The sequence below is a fragment of the Fonsecaea nubica genome (genome assembly GCF_001646965.1).
Source record: "Fonsecaea nubica strain CBS 269.64 chromosome Unknown Scaff96, whole genome shotgun sequence".
Classification (NCBI taxonomy): Eukaryota; Fungi; Ascomycota; class Eurotiomycetes; order Chaetothyriales; family Herpotrichiellaceae; genus Fonsecaea; species Fonsecaea nubica.
The window spans coordinates 1-18,781 of NW_019173769.1; the positions used below are offsets into that span (position 1 = coordinate 1).

General features: G+C 50.4%; 6 protein-coding genes across 6 annotated transcripts; 4 read left to right on the forward strand and 2 right to left on the reverse strand.

The window, feature by feature from the left end:
• Positions 1-2,907: 2,907 nt before the first annotated feature.
• On the reverse strand, positions 2,908-3,704 carry AYO20_09811 (hypothetical protein; the record flags this gene model as incomplete). The annotated part of the gene is made up of 3 exons (XM_022648079.1): positions 2,908-3,386; positions 3,441-3,513; positions 3,591-3,704. 3 exons carry the CDS (start codon positions 3,702-3,704, stop codon positions 2,908-2,910), a joined length of 666 nt encoding a protein of 221 aa, XP_022495905.1.
• A 296-nt stretch (positions 3,705-4,000) lies between these two features.
• AYO20_09812 (hypothetical protein) lies at positions 4,001-6,396 on the forward strand (the record flags this gene model as incomplete). Its single annotated transcript, XM_022648080.1, has 5 exons — positions 4,001-4,084; positions 4,135-4,600; positions 4,650-4,740; positions 4,788-4,923; positions 4,969-6,396. 5 exons carry the CDS (start codon positions 4,001-4,003, stop codon positions 6,394-6,396), a joined length of 2,205 nt encoding a protein of 734 aa, XP_022495906.1.
• Positions 6,397-9,182: 2,786 nt separating this feature from the next.
• On the forward strand, positions 9,183-11,304 carry AYO20_09813 (hypothetical protein; the record flags this gene model as incomplete). The annotated part of the gene is made up of 3 exons (XM_022648081.1): positions 9,183-9,280; positions 9,340-10,078; positions 10,399-11,304. 3 exons carry the CDS (start codon positions 9,183-9,185, stop codon positions 11,302-11,304), a joined length of 1,743 nt encoding a protein of 580 aa, XP_022495907.1.
• Positions 11,305-11,780: 476 nt separating this feature from the next.
• AYO20_09814 (hypothetical protein) lies at positions 11,781-12,974 on the forward strand (the record flags this gene model as incomplete). The annotated part of the gene is made up of 1 exon (XM_022648082.1): positions 11,781-12,974. One exon carries the CDS (start codon positions 11,781-11,783, stop codon positions 12,972-12,974), a length of 1,194 nt encoding a protein of 397 aa, XP_022495908.1.
• Positions 12,975-14,902: 1,928 nt separating this feature from the next.
• On the reverse strand, positions 14,903-15,964 carry AYO20_09815 (hypothetical protein; the record flags this gene model as incomplete). The annotated part of the gene is made up of 1 exon (XM_022648083.1): positions 14,903-15,964. The coding sequence occupies one exon, from the start codon at positions 15,962-15,964 to the stop codon at positions 14,903-14,905; it is 1,062 nt and encodes a 353-aa protein (XP_022495909.1).
• A 1,137-nt stretch (positions 15,965-17,101) lies between these two features.
• AYO20_09816 (hypothetical protein) lies at positions 17,102-18,321 on the forward strand (the record flags this gene model as incomplete). Its single annotated transcript, XM_022648084.1, has 4 exons — positions 17,102-17,298; positions 17,424-17,896; positions 17,953-18,062; positions 18,139-18,321. The coding sequence occupies 4 exons, from the start codon at positions 17,102-17,104 to the stop codon at positions 18,319-18,321; spliced, it is 963 nt and encodes a 320-aa protein (XP_022495910.1).
• Positions 18,322-18,781: the final 460 nt, after the last annotated feature.

The window sequence follows — 18,781 nt, forward strand, 5'->3', positions numbered from 1 at the left end:
GTCCCTAATAGTACCCTAAGTAGCGGTTTCCTTAAATAGCTAGCGTAGCCCGCCCTATATAGTAGGATAAATATACTTAGCTAGTTACTTAATAGTACACTCTACGTAGCGGTCCTATATATATAGCTAGCTTCTCCGTTTTAGTAGGTAGTTAGTTAGTCGGTTTCGGTAAGTAAGTAAGTAATTCTTTAGTTCTATCGGTCCTATCGTCTTCGTTTAGTTATATAGTTATATAGTTATTTTCAATCGTTTTCGATCAATCTTCGGTTCGGTTTTCGTACTAGGGTTGTCCTACCGCTCGTAGAGAGATACCCTTCTTCGAGGCGTTCGTCGTAGTTAAATCTTTATCTTGTTAGAGGCACTAATAAACTAGGGCGAGGCTCTTAGCTAGAGGTATTAACTCGTATAGCGGTGGGTATAGTAGTAGGGGTAACGACTATCGCTTAATAACAATAATAACAATATAGAAGGTCCTAATTAGATAGGTTCTATAACTAGATAGATAACTTAATTACTCTCTACCGTGTCTTACGGTGTATCCTTCTCTACTTAAGGAAAAAGAAAGGAAAACTTAGACCTAATGCCCGTGTCCCCACTAACTAATGATTAAGAGTGCCTACCTATACATTATATAGGCTAATTCCACCAATCACGTTCCAGCTTGCCTTTCTCCCCTATTACACTACGACCCTTTCCGAAATCTAAAGTACGTAATCACTTACCGGGACTACCTAACGGCTAGCTACCTTAAGAAGAGAGTGTCTTATATATAATCGCTACCGCTACGTCGTCTCCCGCACCTTCGATCGTGATAAAGCGATACGACGTATTACTAGACATAGCGACGATAACGCCGAAGACGATAATAGAAAGCTACTAAAAATAGAAAGGGGTATATTTATCCCTTTAGAAGTAGCTTATATAATTCCCTATTCGTTAATGACATTTTCGAGTGGGAAGATAGAGCTAGTACGTCTATTGTAATTTATTGGGTGTCACTAATCTGACTAACGACTGGCTTTTCCTTACAGGATGAGTCGAAATAGCTAGCTCTTATAATTTTGAATATACTCGACGATAGCGTAGTTTACCTAATCGAAGGTACTAATATCGACCGCCCGGCTAACGCGATCACAATGACTTATGATTTCCACTAGCTTTTCGGCGGATTCGAAGTATACTTTGAGCCTATAGGTAATGAACCTTATACTTATTACATCGACTCCACTAATATAGGTATTTTACGCTATTAGATTTTTCCTGTTAACCGTACCCTTTACTTGACTAATACTCGAACGATTAATCCTCCTTCTCTACGACTAATTGCGATCCACCGTGCTATCGCGCTTATTCTTCATTTAAGTGCCGCGGGCGGGTATATTAACAATATTCTTAGGGACCTTATCAGGAATGCCTTATTAGAGATAGGCAGTACTCAGCGATAGATAGATTCCGTGGTAATAAGTATCCCTTTACGTATAGTAGTGACAAGACTCGAAGCATGAGAAAAGGATACTTCTCGGGTGCGAGAAGTATACTTTTCTCTTTCGGTGAGTATACGGCCTAAAGTGGTTTAGGCCTGTCCGGCTTAGGTTAGTTCCGAGCTATTCAACCCCTTTTCCTGAAGGCCGCGTAGGAGGGTGCTTCCCCCCTCTGAGTAGCGTGCTCCTCGCTCTGTTTATGATACCTCCCCATTACATTACTTATATAATAGAAGGGCTATTATATAATATAGATAATAAGTATAATATAAGAATCTGGATAGGAAATAAGATAGAGCTCGAAAAACACTAGAAGATAGAGAAGAATCGAAGAATTATTATAGAATACTACGTACCGAGTACGGAACTGCCGGAACGATACGATACGAGTGATTTTATTACTGGACTGCCTTTTCCGTATTCATGTAGTATTAGGAATACAATAATGTAGATCTGTCGCTTAGTCATGCTCAGATTAGTAGATAGGCCGTTACTGATCAGGCATATTATAATCGGCTAATATTTTAACTTTCCGTGGAACAAAGTTGTAATGTGTCAGTAAAGGGGGAGGGCGGTTTCGGAAACGACTGTAACTAGTTGTCCTAAGAGAATGGTGATCTCCCCCGAAGCGAACTGAGCCCAAAGAAAGTGACTTTTACAGCAGGTTGGCGAACCTCTCGAATTGGTAGGTCAGAATTCTATTTCGGGTTAGTATCTAATCCACCAGACTACCGTACATCCTAAAATAGCATCATAAACCACGAACTTTCATGGTTTATTGGAGAATGATCACTGACGAACCACCCTCACATGATGTTGAAAAGAACTTGATACCGTTAACCACCAGCTTGCGAGGTTCATTAGCGCAGGCGGCATTGAGATGGGATGGTGACCATGTCAATCGATGACTGAGAAATTGAAGACCGTGTGGTCAATTGTTCATCGAGGTTTGCGGGAGCTGGAGCCCGATAATCCCTGTTTACCAGTGGCTCGCAAAACCTAATTACTTTCCTACGCGACAGTCTCATCAGTGTTTCATGTGAAGTCCACGCCTTTCTGGTGGGCGGACAATTGTCCGTCAGTGTCGAACGGAGCTCCAGGATCGGATTCTCGTCCTTTATACGAGCTTCTGCCGTTCACTTCCCTAGAGGGTATAGTGACAATCTTGCATTTGAATTTTCCATGACCGAGAAGGTCTCTGACTGGACAACAGGAGGGGAAGTGCAGGAAAAGGGAACCGGGAGAAGACAGGCAACAAACCAAGCAGGAAGCGTTGAATGTGTAGACGGTGCGGCCTCTAATATTGGGAGCGCGGAGCAGCTTCCTGCCGCGCTAAGTATTGGAGACGGGTCGTACCTACGTCGGTAGTAGGTGCCTGACCCCCCTACAGAGCCGAATCCAATTCAACAGACGAAGGGCTGAACCTTTATTTCAAGACGACGTCCACATCCAGGTCAGGCCCGGACAAGATGGAACTGATGGCGGTGCCGTACCGCTCCGAGGCAATGGCAGTGCTATGCTGCTCCAAGTCAATTACCTTGCCGTGCTGGCCCGACGCCATGGCGACTCCGGCGAGTTCATTCGCGCGAGTTCTGACGAGCGCCGAAGAGATGTGAGATGTCGAAGTATTGGCGTGTGGTAGCATCTCCTTCAATGTAACCGACCAATCTGTGACGAGTTCAACTTTTTTGACACACTGTAGCTTCGCCTTTTTCCCATTTCCGGAACTTCGCAAAACGCGAAGAATCACGAAGACGAACTGTCGCCCTGGAAGTTCGATGATCACGCGTTGGGGTACATCAACGTAAACTGGCGGCAACGTCCTTTGATGCACAGCGACGAGTGCGGTCTGACCTGAGGCGGTGGGTGCGGATATCTCCACAGTGTCATGTCCCGTCACTTCCCCTGTCCAATGAGTCAAGTCCAAACGGACTCCGTTCGACCACAATTCCCATGCACCCAAAGCTGGAAGCTTGTTCCCGTGAAAAGCCCGTCGCTTCCGAAGAAAATCGTCCACAAAGGTGACCAGTTCCTGCCATGATCATCGCCACCTTGAAGTCCTGTGAGAGTCGCACTAACTTGACGATCATATACGAGGTCGCCCCTCACGGAAGCCATCTCATCGTCTCCTCGGATCTTGAAGCACAGATGGAATTGGGACAGCCGCAAGCGCAGTGCAAGGGGCATGGGTGGACTTGCGGCCGCGACAGCGACACCTGCCATGATCGCTCTGGTCCTCGAGCGTCGATTTTTGGTCGGTAGGACTTTGCAGGCACGAGCGTACTTATCCCTGCTGCGGTGGAGAAGGCAATCTTTGGAAGACATTGACTGTCAATAAAGTAAGCTGCACCGACAGATTGACATCTCTGTGACATATCGACAAGGAATCTGCCATGTAATCACGGCAGACGGCGAAGTACGGAACTTTCGATCTTCGCCCTCTACTTCTCTCGTCGACTTTTTTCTTTTGTCGCTCCAGGTTCCCTTCGTAGCTATCGTGTCCTATATCGTTCATCGAGATGTTGGTCGCGGACGCAGAGCGTTTAGAACAAATCGACAAGTTGTATGAGTTGCGCCTGGATCAGTATGTTTCATTGCCTGTGGTGAGTTGAAACCGCCGTTGCTGGGAGCACTGACTCACGTAGACCGACAGCTGGCCGTCGTGGGCGACCAGTCCAGTGGCAAAAGCTCTGTTCTCGAAGGCCTGACAGGACTGCCCTTGCCTCGAGACTCTGGCTTATGCACTCGGTTTCCCACTCAGATCATCTTCAAAAGGTCGCCAACGAAGCATATTGAAATCAGTATCATCCCGTCATCGGAGCCAGACGAGCGGAAGAAGGCAAAGATCCGCGACTTTTCACGCCGATGTAGCCAGGATGGCGATGCGCTTAATCCTTCGGATTTCCTCGCGATATTAAAAGAGGTGCGTCTACGCTTTCCTACAGTCCAGTACACAGGCTCAGTCAAGCCCAAGGCAGCCGAGATTATGGAAGTGCCGTTCGCAGGCCAATCCCGTGAAGAGTCGTCTCACTCGTTTTCCAATGACATCTTGAAAATCGAGATGGCAGGCCCCCAGCATGAACACTTCAGCGTGATCGACCTGCCAGGGCTCTTTAGAAGTAAGAAAAGATCCGATTCTGCTATTCCGTATCTGACAAAGCGAAACAGAGCCTACCCTGGGGCAAACCACGAAAGAAGATATGACCCTTGTCAAACAGATGGTCGCTACCTATCTCAACAACACGAGAGCCATAATACTGTACGTCTCCGCCGACATCTGCTTGCACCACGCTGACCAGGCCATAGGGCGGTTGTACCGGCAAATGTCGACCTAGCAACCCAAGAAATCATCCAGATGGCCGAGGACGCCGATCCCGAACGGACAAGAACGCTAGGAGTACTAACAAAACCGGACCTAGTCGATCACGGCGCCGAGCCCGCGGTAAGCTCAGGATTTGACCTCCCAGACTTCGCTGACATTGTCCAGATCGTCAATCTGGTAAAATCGGGTGGCAGTACGCGTGGTCTGGGATACACTCTAGTATGCAACAGAAGTCAAAGCAACCTCGGGGTTTCGACAGCCGAGCGTAACAAGAATGAAAATGACTTCTTTAACGAGGGCGTTTGGAGCACCCTTCCGAAGGACAGAGTAGGTGTCGCCGCTTTGAAACGGCGGTTGAACGCTCTGCTTATTGGCGTGACTCGCACCACATTTGCAGATGTCATGCTTGACATAGAGACTCGTATCCAGAAGGTACAACTGGAGCTTGACTCCATCGGCTCACCTCGCGGCAGCCCGGCCAACCAGCGGCTCTTTTTGCTTCAAATCTCAACCCACTTCCAGTCTTTGGCCACGAAAGCCATCGATGGCTACTACGGTCGAGATCTGTGCTTCGAACAGTCCGCCGCCCTCAGGCTCGCTACACTGGTCGTGGCAGAAAACGAAAAGTTCTCTCAAAAGATGTTCCGCCACGGCTCGCGACGTCGATTCTCCCTGACGGATGACTCTGCATCTGATGACGAGCCGCCGGAGAGCCACAACAGTACGCCTCCAACGGATTTCGAGAATGAATCGGTCGAAATTCTTGAGCATTCGCACAGAAGCTACCCCGAGCTGAGGAGCCTGAGGCCGGTGGTGGCGGAAGTGCAGCACCCTATAGAGGAATCGGTACAAGAATGGATCACGCGGAAATATCGCAACTTCAAAGGATTCGAGATTGGCACGACAAATCCGTCGTTGTTGCCCGCGTTGATCCAAGAGCAGACGAGTTCTTGGCACTATCATGCCGGTACGCACGCGTACAACGTCATCGTGCGGATACATACCTTCCTCGACACCTTGTTGCACCATGTGTGCCCTGATAACGCGGTATGTGACCGAATCTGGGTCCGCATTGCACCGGCCTTGAAAGCTTCTTACAAAATGGCCATGGACCATGTCGCCTTCCTCGTCAACGTGGAGTCGCACGGGTACCCGGTTACATTGAACCACTACTTCGTCGACAATTTGAAGAAGCGGCGCCTGTCCCGAGTTGAGAAGCGCCTGGGCAAATTGAAGTCCTGGACCACGAACGATGATAACAAGCAGCCTCTGATTCGACTGGCGGATACTGTACAAGCTTACGTCGACAACGAGCAACACAGTATTGAGGATTTGCATGACACACTCAAGTCCTACCACAAAGTCGCTCGCAAGCGGTTTGTGGATGCTGTGTGCAAGCAAGTGGTCGACCACCACCTCATATGTTCCTCCGAAGGACCATTGTCGGTCCTCTCGTCTCAATTTATAGCACGGCTTGGTGAAGAGGATCTTCAACGTCTGGCAGGTGAGGATGACGAAACCTTGGCCAGGCGGAAAAATCTCCAAATTGAGCTTGAGAGTTTGCTGGAGGGCCAAAAAATCATACAATACTGATTTCTTACCATAGAGTGGCTATCTGCCTTTCGGAGGCCCTTAGACGGCAACAACAAAGCATGTTTCCTACTTTCGTGTATGGGTGTTGGTCTTGATGAACAATATTCGGGTGGAAGCGGTATCTAGAACCATTCCATTAGTTGCCAACATGCACTTGCTGATCACCAGCTCGAGCGAGGCTGGACCCTGCCGATATTCTCGCGTGTCACTGTGCTTGTTGGCGATGCTTCGGGCTCTCCCGACGAAAGGTAGGCTCTACCTGCGCAGGCGTTCAATGATGAGCTCAAACCATGCAAAGATTGCGGTTGAAGCAGGCGCAAAATCGCAGCGCTGGCCCAAATTGTGTGGCCTCGCATTGGAAACACATTTCGGCAGGAGGAAGTAGTCATTCCAAGAGGATTATTGCTTCTGAGTATTATCAGCAAGCTCAAGGGTGAAGACGGCCAATGTAAAGGCATTGTGGCAAGATGAACAACAGTTTTCAATGGTATTTGTGATTCTGAAGCATCATGCAGAACAAAAATAGGTGTTATCCATTTGGGCCTCCACTCATCTTTCGCAAGGAGTCTTGGGCAGTATCCGAAAAGGAGTCTGAACGTGCCTAGGTGTCGCTTTCTAGGCATGGAGGGGCCGTAGGTCGTTATGACCTGAGTTCGCAGCGTACTTCTTCTCTGGAAAGACCTATGCCGACTTCGATCGCGTCCCTCATCTTGCTCCTACACACTAGAACTGACGGGTTTCTGCGTAACGCTTTAACATCGCGTTCGAAAATCGTTCGCACAGCCATGGTGCGCTGAGAATCTATCGTAGTAGTGCTTTTTAACGTAGGTAAAAACCATTGATCCGCGCTAGTGGGTATAGGCTTGTAGCAATGAAGTCCTTCAGTGGCGATTCAGTATCGATGGACTTCCATCGGCTTTTCGCCCTGTTTTGGCGGCCGAAATCACGTTACATCTCCCTCCAACAATGCCACTTATCGCCGCACTTTCTGCCTGCGCCCACGATTCTCAATGACTGCAATTACGATTTCTAGCAAATGGATGCACAATCGTTTTGCGAGGAAGAACGCAATTAAAATGACTGCGATAGATCCAATAAGAACGTTTTCACTTATTACGTCGGACCCTCAAAGGAACCTTTCGTTGTCCATGCAGATATTGTTTCTTCCCGTTCAAAAGTATTTCGCCAATTCGTAGAAGGGCCGTTCAAGGGGGTAACGAAAGATACGCAGAGCTTCTAGAAGTTGATCTAGGAACCCTCGAGCATTTCCTTGCGTATGCCTACCTCTCGTCGAAGTACACGCCAGGTAACGAAACAAGCACGCACGTTCCGACGATAAAACGAACGTCAATAAGCAGGCTTATCGAACTTCTACTGGCGAGAGGGATAAAAAGTTCAATCGCAAGAGTTGTCACAGAACACCGGAGCTGAAATCTACCCTGAAGCATATGTCGATAGGATAATGGAGGGACAGGCATTGACAAGCATTTTGGTAGATGAGTTGGATTCTATGGAGGAAGAGTTCGAGATTCATCAAATCCACTTTACACTTTATAGATTGAAAACAGGCATAAACCATTGCAGGCGAGGTTTCTGAAACATCGCGACAAGGGCTATCTCTAAAGTCTTCCCTCTTCCAAAGCCGACAACAGCGACAGCGAGTCACTTGTGAGGTAAACCGCCTGGCCACATTGGTCGTCGTCGGCAGATGCTAGCCAGTCTCGAGGTATGTCGTAACTCTCGTTGATTTGAACATAGCTCCCGCTCTTCCACAGTTTCACTGGCCAAAACCCGTCTTGGATCTTGCCACGGGAACAGAGGTGCAACTGGGCCTGGGCCATGCCCTTTGGTGTCGGCGTGATTGGTAGAGACATGGAGGGGTCGAGTGGTTTGGTTGTGATCTAAGTACAGCTCAAATTCTGCGGTAAGCGACATCCTTTCAAGTTGACGTAACTTACCACCATACACCGGTACGTGCCTATCACCCTGCGTCCGACGACAACAACCGGGTGATATACCACACCCTGCGGAATGCCATATTCATTCACACAACGTTGCTTGTTTTGTAGTCTGCATACTCGTCCCCACATATCCTTGTCACTAAGAGGTTCCATAGACTCTTCCATCACTCTCTGGTATTTCGAATTCGTTGTTGTGAGGGAAGTCTGCGACTGCACATCAGGGCCCTCTAAAAAGGCGGGGGAAGAAACGCAGGCCACCTTGGCAAAGTGGATTATCAATGTGAACCACTACCCGTCAAGAGCCTTTAATTTGGGCTCCCTTTGGGGAGGAAGTGATTGGTATGTAAGGCCCCCAAGGTGTATACGGAGTACTCTTCCATGATCGAGCTACTGCAGGGTAACGACGCCTGGCTAGCGGAGTTACTGAGCACCACTGGTGGTTGATGTTACCACAGGGACGCGAGCCACATCTGTATTTATTTCGGATGTTGTTTTCAAAGGTATCTCTTCGACATATCCAGTGACTGTCTTAGTATATTGCCGGATATCATACAGAAGGCAACATCTGGGCAAACGGGAGTCGTGAGAAGGAGGCTGGCGAGCAACACAATTGAGGAGATGGTCAATAGTTTCAAAGCGGCGTGATCTGGTGGATCCTAGTGTGGGTCATTCTCTGCCAAGCCGCAAGGGCCGTTGTCGCTCCCCCGAAGTTCAACCGAAAATTTCAACTTTTCTCCCCCAGACTATATTGTAGATGATTCTGATTTGGTAAACCTCCCTGCCTTTTTGCCCATCTTGCCGTCGTACGAGCCCCTCCACACGAAAATGGGTGCTCGAAAGAAAGAAGCCGCCCGCCGTGAGCGGCAGGGCCAGTCGACAGACGGAATGGCAAACGTCAAGGTCAAGGGCGAGAACTTCTATCGGTGCGTGCAGATGCAACCGAGCAATACCAGGCCGATCAATGCTAACAAGACCTCCTCAGCAATGCCAAGAAGCTCAAAACTCTGAATATGCTAAAAGATGGCAAGGCGCAGCGGAATGCCGAAGGCAAGATCACGAAAGCCGCCTCCTACCAGTCCCGCGAGGTCCCCACGGCCAGAGTCGAGCCGAATCGCAAGTGGTTTGGAAACACGAGAGTCATATCCCAGGATGCACTCAACTCTTTCAGACAAGCTGTGGCAGAGCGGGCAGCGGACCCATACCAAGTCCTTCTGAAGACGAACAAGCTACCGATGAGTTTGATTCGGGACGCGGAGAATACCAAGAATGGGATCAAACAACACCAGGCAAAGATTGCGGTGGAGTCTACTCCGTTCGCCGATACCTTCGGTCCCAAGTCGCAGCGGAAGCGTGTCAAACTAAGTGCAAGCTCTGTGGCGGACCTGGCGGACGAGTCGGTGAAAATGCACGACAACTACCTCGAGAGGCTGGAAGAGAACAAACTGCTGAGCGGACAAACTGCAGAACAAATGCAAGGACAAGAAGACGGCGAGCTAACCAGTGCCCGCGAACCCATCTTCTCGAAAGGCCAAAGCAAAAGGATCTGGAACGAGTTGTACAAGGTCATTGACTCGTCCGATGTTGTTATTCACGTGTTGGACGCTCGAGATCCCGAGGGCACAAGATGTCGGAGCGTGGAAAAGTATATCCGAGAAGAGGCACCTCACAAGCACTTGGTGTTCGTACTCAACAAGTGCGATCTGGTGCCGACAAGTATAGCGGTAAGATTGCCCTCTCCTTTTATTCAGCAACCCTGAACTCCCATGTACACACGCAAAACCACGTCCCCTCCATCGCTAAGTCAAGGCTCCTTTCTGCGTTATCGCAACCTTTCCTCAATGAAAGCAGCCTGTTACAGCTTTGGTACATCAAGCCGCGCTCGCCGCCCTCACGGGTGGTTCTCGACAAATGCATCCGTCTTGGAAGCATATATGTCATCAGAGCGCATGGCGTGTTTCGTTTGAGTTGAGGTTTGCTTTCTTTGTCCATGGCACGTCTCTTAGTAATGTCTCACACATCCATACTAATCCCAAGTCTTTAGGCTCAATGGACCAGACTGCTCTCCAAAGAATATCCCACCCTGGCTTTCCACGCGTCGATGACGAATTCTTTTGGGAAAGGGTCGCTCATCACGCTCCTTCGACAATTCTCCACGCTGCATTCGTCGAGAAAACAGATCTCGGTAGGTTTCATCGGGTATCCAAACACCGGTAAATCCTCGATCATCAACACACTACGAAAGAAGCGAGTTTGCACTGTCGCCCCAATTCCTGGCGAGACCAAGGTTTGGCAATACATCACATTAATGAAGAGAATTTATTTGATCGATTGTCCTGGTGTTGTCCCTCCTAGCCAAGGCGATTCCGAAGAAGACATCCTACTACGTGGAGTGGTGCGTGTGGAGAATGTCGAGCATCCCGCACAATATGTTGAGGCTGTTTTGCGGCGAACAAAGACTCGCCATATCGAGCGGACCTACGAGATCAAAGCTGCGGATTACAATGATGATCCGATAGAATTTCTCAGCATTCTGGCGAGAAAGGGTGGCAGGCTGTTAAAAGGTGGCGAGCCTGATGTAGACGGCGTTGCCAAGATGGTTCTGAACGATTTCCTGCGTGGGAAGATTCCCTGGTTCACGCCACCACCGAAGAAAGAGGGAGCTGACGGAACCGACGACGATCCGTCAACAGAAGTAATTGAAGGGAGAGAAGGCCGGCTGGGCGAGATGCCTGGCAAAAGAAAGGCTGACCAACTTGCAACAGTTGATCAGAATTCACTGGAGTCAGATGCCGAACAGGACTCGTCGTCCAGTGCTGACGAGGAAGAGGAAGAGGAAGCGAACAGAAGTGAAGAACCAGTTGATGATGATTTTGCAAAGTTTGACGATGATGACGATTTGAGCGGTAGTGAGAGTTCTGGCAACGAAGAAGGGGGCACTCAGCTATGAGTCTGTGGCCTAGTTCGCCTTGAAAATCAATATAAGCAGAAAGCCTTCATTCAACTGCAGTGATCCAGTACTTTCCCTGCCACTTAGTGGTCACTTGGTTTCCCTGCTCCAGTGTGTTGTCTACCACCAGCTACCGCCTTGTTCTTAATGTCGCTAATTCCAAAGAGCGGGCTTCCGTCACGTAGACTCTGCTAGCAGTCTCATACCATAGCGCTGAAAGATACATACCGAGCAGATATAATATCTACCCGTGCTTCGCATAAACAGAAAGTGGATGCGGCGGGAGGAGCCGCCAGGAACAAAGAGGCTGTGACGTCAAGGTCATGTGAGCAAAATACGAGCATCAACTCATCGTCGATTTTCTTCCGAACAACTGCACCTAACCGATTCTCATGTATCAATTCACTCTCTTCCTTTTCCTAATGTAAGGCCATGAACACTTCGCCGACCTCGGTTCTAAGTAATCGCACTTCCCAATGCTCAGCTTCTGGCCTGTTTTCTGGATATGCTCATGGATAGCGTTCGCTGGAGCGTTTCCAGCGCGCCTACGAGCAAATGACAGAGAAATCTCCCAACAGACCTTTGAGTCCCTAGAAGAACTCGCGCGCATTGTCGACATATCCTACTGTGTCGGGACGACGGGAATCCAGAAGCCCTTCAAATGCCTGAGTCGATGTAGCGACTTTGAGGGCTTCGAGCTCGTCACCACCTGGAACACTGGCCCTCTCCTTTCCGATTCGTCTGGCTACATTGCCTTGTCGCATCCCCCATACCCGAAACGAGTCATCGTGGCCTTCCGAGGTACCTACTCTATCGCAAACACAATCGCAGATTTGTCGACGAACCCCGCCGAATATGCCCCTTTCCCTTCGGAACGAGATAAGGATTCGTTCTGCACCACGGCACAGTGGCAAAATGAAAAAGACTCTATACTTCCACAGCTACTGAAGCAGCCAGAAAAGAGGAGTTCGATACCGACAGAGTGTCTCAACTGCACTGTTCACTCAGGCTTCATGACATCCTGGCGGAACACACGCTGCATCATCATTCCACACGTAGAAATGGCATTGAGGGACAATCCCGACTACGAACTTGTGCTGGTTGGTCATTCACTTGGGGGCGCCGTCGCAGCGTTGGCGTCTCTGGAGTTTCAAGCGAGGGGGTGGGATCCTCATGTCACGACTTTTGGCGAGCCACGGGTCGGAAATCTAGCGTTGAACCAGTTCATCGACAAACGTTTCAACTTGAACACCACAAGCCCGAACCAGTGGACCTACCGCAGAGTCACACATGTGGATGATCCAGTGCCGCTGTTACCACTGGAAGAATGGGGTTACAGAATGCATGCCGGCGAGATATACATCTCCAAAGCCGCGCTGCCTCCTGCTCGTGCCGATATTCAGCATTGTGTGGGTAATGAGGATCCCGGTTGTATTGCCGATAGTGCATCGACCGAGATCGAGAAGGTAGGATCCGCAGCCCGGAGAGAAAACGGTACAGCCTCCGAGATCAAGGGAATGTGGGAGATTGGTCGACGCTACAAACTCTGGCAGCTGTTCTTTGCTCATCGTGACTACTTTTGGCGACTGGGTCTCTGTGTCCCTGGAGGAGATCCATGGGACTGGTCGAGAGGCAAATACAATGCGACATTTACGAATGATGAGTTATGATCCGTCGTGAGGGATGGAGAATGATACTATGAGAGAAAAGCACGGCGTTGGGAGATTCTGGTGCAACGGGGGTATCAGAGCCCCCGTACATAATTATAATAAGCATCTATACATAATATTCCAGACTATTATTATAATATAGTGCAATACCCTCAACATCCCGAACTTATGTACCTCCGATCTACGGGCCTCAGGGCCTTGTGGGATATCCTAGTGCCGGCTTCATATTATTCCGCTCCGGTCTTGGCGCAAGGCTCTTCCCAGACGCAGCCTTGACATCGACTTCTTTTGCCGATCTGGATCTCATTCCGTCAACAACTCGCCATCGCAGAACCCATCATCTCCTCTGAGTCTTCGAAGCCACCTTAGATCTCGATGAATACACCTTGAGATAAAAGCTCCCCAATCTCCCTCCTTTCTCCACGAAACCCATGTTGACTACCAAGGCAACACCCATGGCGTCGCAACTACTTCCCCTAGGTATATCCCCATAGTTCACAGCGTATTGTCCTTTTGCGTCGAGAGACTCAAGTACCCAGAGCTGACCACGTTCTGGGAACAGAATTGATCGACAAGTGCGTCGGCTCGAGGATCTGGATCGTCATGAAAGGCGACAAAGGTAAGGAAGGGAGTGGCAGACGTTCACATCTTCGAATCCTGCACAGTGCAGAAAAAAAAAATTCGTGGATTTTGTCAACGGGTCCATGCCGGATGTCTCACTGGGATCCCCTTAAGGGTCCATTGACCCCTTGACGGTTCTGTGCTGGAGATTCTCTGGTTGTGCTCCTGATTCCCTGGCTTTTGACTGACGCTCTGGTTGTCAATGTGCAGAATTCGCCGGTACATTGATCGGATTCGACGACTATGTCAGTAAGTATTCCCCGGATCGCCCATGCCGGGCTAGATGCCCTGAAAGAGAGCGGATATATGTCAAAGCACGAGGAAGAGGATATACCTGCTAACCATGCTCCTTTTCTCCGCTGTGTATAGACATGGTTCTTGAGGACGTGATTGAATTGTAAGTCTTCCCCGTCTGTGGTCTTTCTTGGTGTTGGCATTTTCTCGCCCACACACACACACTGTGCCCAACCTAACACGGTATAAGTATTCGAGTGAAGCGAGGCTGACAGTTCTCAAAAAGTGACTACACCGGGGCTCAAACGCGGCTGCCCAAGATCCTACTGAACGGGAACAACATCTGCATGGTACGTCTGACAGGAGGTCTACGAATCCTCTTGCCTCCACCAATGCAGCAATGCATACCCTACTTTCTTCAGCTCTCACTGTCCTTGATATACCTATTTTCCCCTCGGCCTCGTCGCTTAGATGTCTCTTTCTCATTCTATTGCCGTTTCTCGCCCAAAGAACCCCTTTCATATCCCAACCATCGTCCTGCGCACTTGCGCACTTTACAGAAATGAGCTCGACTGATTCCGCGAACAGTTAATCCCAGGCGGCGAAGGCCCCATCCCCGCAACGGCATCATGAGAAAGAAAACTTGTTTTGGTCCTTTTTTTTTCCTTTTCAAGGTCGTCCGGGTTAGACGCCGCGCTCGAGAGATTTGCGATCAATCAATCAAGTAGGGAGAAATGGGGAGGAGGAGAACAGGACACACAGAGCGATCGCTCTCTTGTTTGCTTGAGTTGGTGAGGAGAGTCCAATCAATCAGAAAGAGTCAAATCGCATACATACACGAGGGAACAAATTCTCTGTATGTATACAGACAGACAGACAAACAGGGTGCAACACTTGATAAAAGTCCACCTACATAGGTAGCGAGCAGTGCGACTTGAGAGTACAACCTCCCCCAAAAATAAACAAGCCAGTTATCAAAACAAGACGTGTGCAATCGGTCCTTCAGCCCACATCAACACGCAACACGTTCCCCACAAAGAAGAGAAGTGGAGCTGCTAAACAAGAAATCTTTTTCATTTCCCGTATCTCGAGGCAGACTTCTGTAGGACTTGAACCGCCTCTCGCTGGACGCTGCGCACAATATCCCCCGCGGACCTGACCTCCTTAACCAATCCTATGCCCGTGCCCGCGTAGGTGGTCATTCTCCCTTCGGGGCCCCAGCCCGCATCGCCCATCTCCATGGCCTGCTTGTAGAGCTCGACGTTCTCCGCGTCGCCCATGCCGCCGTGCACCGCGTCCAGGTAGGTGCGGTTCGCGACGCCGCGGCCCGTGTACGCCTGAGGCCAGCCGCGGATGCCTCTGACGACGTCGTAGACGGTGGTCGAGACGGTGCTGGTCCCGCCGTCGGTGACGCGCAGCACTTCGTCCTGGTAGCCCTTTGCGATGACGGCCTCGTCGCACGCGAGAAACCGTGTGCCCAGACACACGCCGTCGGCACCGAGGGCCAGCGCGGCCGCGGCGCCGCGTCCGTCCATGATGCCACCGGCGGCGAGGACGGGGATGTTGATGCCTTCTCTCTCAAAGGTGTCCTTCACTTCGGGAAGGAGCGTGAGCAGACTGGCCCTCTGCGCGAGTCCGTGGCCGCCCGAGTCGGAGCCCTGCACGATCAAGACGTCCGGTTTCGTCGTCTTGGCGACTTCGATCGCCTCGGCCACCGTGCCCACCTGGACCCAGATCTTGGTGCGCTCGTTGCTCAGGTGGCGGACAGCTTTAGCCCAGTCGAGGAGATCGCTGAGGTGCGTGGGCGCGAAGAACCACACCGCCGCGACGGGATGCTTCTCCAGGGCTTCGGCCAGCAGTTCGAGGGAGCTACCCCAATTCTGGATGCCCACGCCGATAGGGAGTAACCCGTCACGGAGGGGCACGTTTGTGGACTTTGCATATTCTGCTGCTTCGGAGAGGTTCTGCAGCAGAGAAGAGAGGTCGAAGCCGCCCGCCAGAAACCCAATCCCGCCGTTCGCCGACACAGAGACTGCCAGACGACCCATTGTGATTTTCATCATGGGCGCCGATACCACCAATGGGAGATCGGCGGTTGTCCATGGATAGTCATCGTGAAGTGCATGGGACGGCATGCTTGAGCCAGCACCTGATCTGGCGAGTTTTGCAAGACTATTGCACAGGAGCTAGTAAATTGAAAAGAAATAGACCTATACAACGTCAGAGAGGGAGAGCTCTTTGCCGAACTCAGTTGCGAAAGTAGGGATGGTATGCTGCAAATCTCAACGTGCAGGTCACAACTGAAACCGCTGACTCCCGGGTTTTCTAAGGTAAAAGGTGTGACAGCATTGCGTGGATTCTCAGTCCTGTTGTCCGCGGAGGGAGCTTTCCATGGCGCAAAGATCAAGGACAGGAATCGGAGAATAGTCCAAAGCAACCAATTGGAGGATCCATGACACAGGCCGCGGAGATGTCGTTGGTTGAACTCAGTCCCTGGATTTAAAACAAGCACCGAACAAAAAAGTGGCTGCGCCGAAGTCAGTTATTTGATAGTCACATGACCCTTGGCATATTTGCATGATTTGTTTCCGGCTTCATCGAGTCCGACTTTTCAGATCGACGAGGCCAGCGAGACACGACGTCCTCATTATTCCATTTCTTGTCGCCGTTGCTTTGTATCCTTCAACCTGAGATCTAGCTTGCTACTTACTCTTCCCTGTCTTCAGACGTCACCCTTGCTTTAGCCCGTCGAATCTAGGATCTCTTTGTTCTTTCTTCTGTCTTTTGGAGCTTATTGGATATTTCCCTCTCGTTTTGACAATATGAACGCCCCTGACCGGTATGTTCTCGGCTTTTCTTTTGTTCGTCGATCTTGCACGCTCTCTTTATCCTGCTTGGAACCACTTGCTTTGAACCCCGAAGAAAACATGAGGAGGAAACGGGGTGAAAGAGGTGGTTGATTCACACACAAAGCAACGAGCCCCCAGAGCAAACGTCCTCCAGCCTTGCAAACCCCCTGGTTTGACCCAAGTAACAAGGTCGTACGCCTGGACAACCTCTGCCTCAATTGGCCTGTTGGTTACCGCGACGTTTTTCTTCGCAAACTGCCTGCGTCAAACAACCTTGGCCTTGGCGCCCTTTTCTGCCTCCTTGAAGATCAGACCTCACCCTCGCCATCTGCTGCCTCCCCAGTAATTTATCCTTCTTCGGCCTCTCATCATTTCTCGGAACTGGCTTTCAAAATCTTCCTGTCAGAGAAACTGTCATCATCCATGTCCGAGACGCCTTCCGACCAGGCTGCGGCCACGGATGACCAGACTCCTCCTATGGATACTCTCTCACCTAGACGAACCTTGTCTGGCCAACTTATCATCGTCGAAAACCAGCGTTGGCCTGATCATCCAAAGAATAAATACCGGGGAAGCGTCAATTCCGGAATTGACACAAACAGTGTCAATATCCCGGCAACGTAAGTTTCAATTTCTCCACGGTCGCGCTTCCTCTGGCCTCCTGGACCTGGATCGGTTCTGGAATCTGGACTTGGACCCAGGTCCGCCAAAGAAACCTCGATTTGTTTTTGACATAATTTCATAGCTCTGGGAGTGTAAACACCACCACCGCCGCTGTGACCGAGGATCCCGTCGAGATGGCTGGCACGGAAGACCCTGGTTTGCCTTCTATACCGGATCCGGCTTCTCTATCTTCGCCATCCAAACCACGTTCAAATACCGGTACCTATCCTGGCGCCGGGCCCGGTGGCTGGCCAATCGACGGCTCTGCCTGGAGGAACCACCCTGCGAACCGTCCCTACCAGTTCTTTCAACTAGAGCAGATGCACCATGAGGAAATCAACAGACTTGAGTGGTGCGCATTTTGCAAGAGACAGGCGAATAGCTGGATCCCGAACCCTTGCCCAAATTCTTCCTCTAGCAATCACGCGTGCCTGCTTTCTCGACATGTTTTACTTCAAAATATGGGCCTGACACATGCTAATTGTTGGGCAAACAGTACCGAGGCTTTCCTTCTTGGAGATGATGAGAAGAAGATTGAAGAGAAGATCGACACCCGTAAGTCTTGCATTGACGACAGCGCCAAATGAACTCCTAACTGATACGCGACGCAGGTACTCCAAACACGACCATCTTCACCTTCAACAAGGAAGACCACACCCTCGCCAATCTCCTGCGCGACAAGCTTCTGAAGAACAGCCACGTCACGTTTGCTGCTTATCGAGTGCGTCACACGCAAGAGCCCCAGCCAGCCCTCTTGGGATCATACGCAAATACTAACACAACCTCGTTCCTTTAAGATCCCGCACCCTCTCTTCGCGAAATTCGAACTCCGAGTCCAGACCGACGGCGAAATCACCCCGAAAGAAGCCGTGCTGGCCAGTTCCCGCGACCTGGTCCACGACCTAGACGTGCTCAAGACAAACTTTACGAGAGAGTACGAGTTGAGGAAGATGGTCGGCGGTGCCCAGAACGGCCAGTGATGAGTGAATCCCAAGTCTCAAGTCTCAAGGCGTTCTTCCTCGCGCGAGCAAGCTAGCGAGCCAGCATGGTTCGTTCGTTCTTGACGCGCCAGTGTGGTCCGGCCCCCAAGGCCAAGATACGAGATTTGACGGATCGGGCGGATCAGATACGATACCCCTGTTGTACCATTAGCGGCGGGCGCGGTCGGGGTCGGTTGGGAATTTAAGGGATTCGAGGGCGTTTAATGGGACAGTGTCAGGGACGGTATCTTGGCAGCGGTGATGATGGGACTCTACGCATATGAAGGAGGTTCAAAGCATCACGTAGCATAGCACATCATCGCATAGCATCAACAGAGACATTATGACGTGCTGATTGATCAAATGGAGGTTTATTTTTTGGGCCGAAATAAAAAAAGAGAGCGTATGAGTGAGTGACAATGCCGCTGGTGTCGAGGCTCCCCAACCTGTCCATCTACCT